The sequence below is a fragment of the Nuphar pumila genome, chromosome 14 (assembly GCF_984573655.1).
Source record: "Nuphar pumila chromosome 14, dmNupPumi1.hap1.1, whole genome shotgun sequence".
NCBI lineage: Eukaryota > Viridiplantae > Streptophyta > Magnoliopsida > Nymphaeales > Nymphaeaceae > Nuphar > Nuphar pumila.
The window spans coordinates 22,112,117-22,116,915 of NC_143262.1; the positions used below are offsets into that span (position 1 = coordinate 22,112,117).

The 4,799-nt window shown below is 39.8% G+C and overlaps 1 protein-coding gene across 2 annotated transcripts; it reads left to right on the forward strand.

The window, feature by feature from the left end:
- Positions 1-317: 317 nt before the first annotated feature.
- LOC149816609 (pentatricopeptide repeat-containing protein At4g18520, chloroplastic-like) lies at positions 318-3,164 on the forward strand. Of its 2 annotated transcripts, none has more exons than XR_016427561.1 (2): positions 318-2,937; positions 3,051-3,164. XR_016427561.1 is itself a non-coding variant. In XM_089986645.1 (2 exons), the coding sequence occupies exons 1-2, from the start codon at positions 629-631 to the stop codon at positions 2,504-2,506; spliced, it is 1,716 nt and encodes a 571-aa protein (XP_089842771.1). In that variant the 5' UTR covers positions 320-628; the 3' UTR covers positions 2,507-3,159. The 2 variants fall into 2 exon arrangements, 1 of the variants encoding a protein (XP_089842771.1); XM_089986645.1 differs by having other exon boundaries at positions 320-1,192; positions 1,355-3,159.
- The last annotated feature ends 1,635 nt before the right edge of the window (positions 3,165-4,799 follow it).

Sequence of the window (4,799 nt, forward strand, 5' to 3'; positions counted from 1 at the left end):
GTATCGAACTAATCAGACCCTAATTCGGGTTGGATAACGGATTGCATCTGACCCGTTGACATTCCTAAGCTCAACAATGAGTTCATCTTAGTTTTTATTTTTCTTTTAACTAGTCAAAGGTCAACCAAATGATTTTCGTGCCAAACATGTATTGGACACGTGACTCATATAATAACCAAAAAATTAGGCGGCCTTCTGTAAAGAGCTGATAACTTAGATGGCATGCTGTAACTTACTTCGATAATTTTTTCCGGTCACGATCCTCGTTCATCTCCCCCTTTGCATTTTGTCCATTCAAATTTTCATGACCGTTTTTTTTTTGTAACCGGAAAAAACCCACCTTGCTAATCGAGTTCATTGGCATAAAGCCACAAGTTCCTCTTGCCCGTTTAGGATTACCGCCCAGCTTCATACTCGCGACTTGGGATTGTCACCCTCGGGTCGAGCTCGCAACGTGCCGTCAAATTTGGTGATATTTCACGGAATCTCTCCTACAGTTGAGAGGAGCCTTCGTGGCTTTCCGCGGCCGTTTCATACAGCTAACATCAAAGTTTTGGAGCTCCATTTCGTTCGCATGATATCATATGTGTATGAATCGTAGCCATTTTGCTTTTCACGCTTGCCGATTATGCTGGCCTCTCTTTTTCTGAGCACTCTTGCGCCGAGCTCCGTGAAGCAGCAACACCCTCCATCCTCCCTTCTTCTTCATCACACTCCCAGCAGTAAACGGGAATTAAGCCAGCATATTTACACCAAGCCCAAGTTCTTATCTTGCAAAATTTTGGTGTCCGAGTCGTCATCATCACCATCAGAAGAAGAACCGAGTTGCAGCCTCGTTTGCCAACGTAAAAGGGTTGTTCGTTGTGGCCTCGGCCATTCTGAGCCTAATGAAGAGGATGGTGACGACGTATCGGTCGATATCGATCTCGTCGCTTCGTTGCTCAAATCGAGTTCGAGCTCCAGAGAGTGTAGACGCATTCATTCCTTCGTCGAGAAAGGATTTGGGAAGTCAGTTTTGTTCATATGTAATAATTTGATAAGTTTGTATGCTGATTTTGGCAAATTGCGTGATGCCCACAAGGTGTTCGACGGAATGCCTGAGAGAAATGTTGTTTCTTGGACTGCACTCATTGATGGGTATCAGAAAGCTGGGTGTGTGGACGAGGGGTTTCTGCTTTTTGAAGAGATGTTGGTGAGTGGAGGTCGTCCAAATGGCACCACTTTTGTTTGCGTCTTAAATGCTTGCGCTAGGTGCTTAGCTTTTGAACTTGGCAAACAGGTTCACGCCTGTGTTGTGAAAGGTAATTGGAGTAATTTGGTGGTTGAGAGTGCGTTGGTTCACTTCTATGCACAGAGTGGGGATCTATCAGCAGCAGTCTGCGTGTTTGATAGAATGTCTGAGCGTGATGTGATTTGTTGGACTACGATGATCGTTGCCTATGCACGCCTGGGTGATGCTGATAAGGCTATGTCTATGTTTTGTGATATTTTGTCCTCTGGTTTAACACCAAATGAATTCACTATTTGCAGCATTTTGAAGGCCTGTGGTGATCTGAAGGCCTTGAATCATGGTAGGCAACTTCACGCTGCTGTGGTCAAGAGAATGTTCAAGTATGATGTCTTTGTGGGTAGCTCATTATTGTGTATGTACGTCAAATGTGGCCAAGTCACAGATGCTAGGAATGTGTTTGATAGCATGCCAAAGAGAAACACTGTTACATGGACTTCTATGATTGCTGGATATGCACAAAATGGGCTTGGAGATGAGGCCATAAGCTTGTTCCAGAGTATGAAAAGCCGACGGATAATTGCCAACAGTTTGACTATTGTTAGTCTTCTCAGTGCATGTGGGGCAGTTGGGTGGTTGCAACAGGGGAAGGAAGTTCATGCACAAATCCTGAAGAATTCAATGCACAGGAATACATACGTGTGTAGTACACTTGTTTGGTTTTACTGCAAATGTGGTGAATATATTTATGGTTCTAGAGTGCTTGAACGCATGCCTTATAGAGATGTCATCTCATGGACTGCATTAATTTCTGGATACACTCGTGTAGGCTATGAATCTGAGGCTCTGAAATATTTGAATGATATGCTATGGGAAGGTGTAGAGCCAAATGAATTCACTTATTCAACTGCACTTAAAGCATGTGCAAAAATGGAAGCTTTGCGGCAAGGAAAATGGATCCATGCATCTGCAAACAAGACTAAGTCTCTGTTGAATGTCTTTGTGGGCAGTGCTCTCATTGACATGTATGCCAAATGTGGTTGTTTAGATGATGCACATCAAGTCTTTGACATGTTGCCTGAACGAAATGTGGTATCTTGGAATGCTATGATTATGGCATATGCGAGAAATGGACTCTGCAAAGAAGCATTGAAGCTCATGTACCGAATGGAAGCAGAGGGTATTAAGGTAGATGATTTTGTCCTCTCAAATGTTCTGAATGCATGTGGGGAAGTTCAGTGGGATAAGGAACGCAGAAAACTGCAATGCTCGCTATAGAATTTTGGCCTCCCATGTTTTTGCAGTTTAGTTGGACATAAAAGTTGAGATAGCTTCCTGAAACATTTGGGCATCCCCTACATAGCTGTGGTTGTTAATTTCAAGGTGCCATATTTTGTGATTACCTTCAGATTCCAACACGTACATATCATGTCAATATTTTGATGTTGAAACTTATTAAGCAACTCATTTGCCTGATGAAGCATTGCACCAGATGATGCAGCAAGTGGAACCTGTTTTGATGCTATTGGTATATTTTACCCCTATATATTTTTTTCATGTTAAGCATAAATTCTGAGTTTTTATTGTTGTGGACTTACAAAATTTATCTTTGAAACAAAATTTTGAAACCGAACTTGTCAATGCTCGTGTTAAGCTGTCCCCTTTGCAAGACCATTGCAAATTCTCTCTGGTTGCAATTGGAGCTTCTGGTTGTATGCATCTTTGTCATTTAATTTAAAACTTCAGGTTTTCTTCTGATCTCTTTTCTGTGCTGATTTGTGACTGCTGTTTACCATGGTTGATTGCTGGCTGTGACACACAGATAATCCATTTTTTCCATCATACTATATCCGCTAGTAAAAGGGAACTCCATAAAAGTTGCCGTATCCCATCTCTACAACCATATCCATGTAATATAGTTTACTGGTCAGCTGCTGATGTTTTATACCCCTATCCTATGAAAACTCTTAATGCAATAGATTGAAATTTGAATTTTTTTTTATGAATCTCATGCATCTTTTATGTAAAATTCCATTTTTTTCCAATTGGCATGTGAAAACCACAAGGTTGTTTAAATGTTTTAACCGGAAATGTTGCGAGAATCCATTAATGCTCAATATCTCAAGTCAAAAGCTTTGAGCTGACAGTTGTAATATCTCAATAATCAAATTGTTTATCAACCCGATAGATCCAATTTCATACAATTTAGAAAAAGAAATCGTTCCTGTTCAGTTGTCTTCATCAATGAGTAACTAAGAATATCAATAGAATTTCTCAAAGCAAAAAAGAATATTAGTCCAAGACCATAAAATTAGGTTAGCCACTTGGAACATAGGATCTTTAACTGGTAAGTTGGTAGAGTTAGTAGATGTTATGTGTAGGAGAAAGATTGATATTTTATGTCTACAAGAGACCAAACGGGTAGGTGAGAAAGCAAAAGTGATAAAACCTTGGGGATATAAGATTTGGTATACAGGAATAAATAGGAATAGGAATGGAGTAGGGATTGTTATGAGTCGTGAGTTTATAGATAATGTAGTTGAGGTCCGTAGGAAGGGTGATAGGATTTTACTTATTAAATTAGTATTAGGTACGAATATTATTAATATTATTAGTGTTTATGCACCTCAAGTAGGTTTAGATGATTCCATTAAGCGTCAATTTGGGGAAGATTTAGATGGAGTAGTATAAGGGATATCTTATGGAGAAAGGCTTTTCATCGGCGGTGACCTTAATGGGCATGTAGGCATTAGTAGGGATGGATTTGAGAGTATCCATGGTGGCTATGGTATAGGAGAAAGAAACAAAAGTGGAGAAAAGATTTTAGATTTTGGTTTGTTCTATGATATGATCTTAGCAAACACTTGGTTTAGGAAGAGGGAGTCTCACCTAGTAACATTTAAAAGTGGTGTTAATACGAGTCAGATAGATTTTTTCCTACTTAGAAAGAGAGATATGGGTTGTTGCATCGATTGTAAGGTTATACCGGGAGAAAGTGTAGCTACACAACATAGAGTCTTAATTTTAGATCTTAGAATTAGACAATACCGCAAAAGGGATAGACATATGATAGATCCTAAAATTAAGTGGTGGGCACTGAAAGAAGCTAAACAAGGAATGTTTGTAGAGCGGGTAGTTAAGAAAGTTGATTGGTGTCTCGAGGAGGATTTAGAATCTATGTGGAATAAGATAGCGGGTGGCATGAGAAAGGTGGCTAAGGAGGTATTGGGTGAATCTAAAGGCAGTGCTCCGCTAGGTAAGGATACATCGTGGTGGAACGAGGATGTCAAATTAGCTATTACGGTTAAAAGAGAGTGTTATAGAAATCTAAGTAAAAATCGTGATAATGAGAATTTGGAGAAGTATATGATAGCAAAGAAAGAAGCTAAAAAAGTAATTCGGAACGCGAGGGATAAGGTATATAAGGAGGTTTATGACAAGTTGGATACCAAAGAGGGTGAGAAGGATATTTATAGGCTTGCAAAGATGAGAGATAGGAAATCGAGGGATCTGGGTATGGTTAGATGTATCAAAGATGAAACGCAAAGGGTTTTAGTCAAAGATGAGGAGA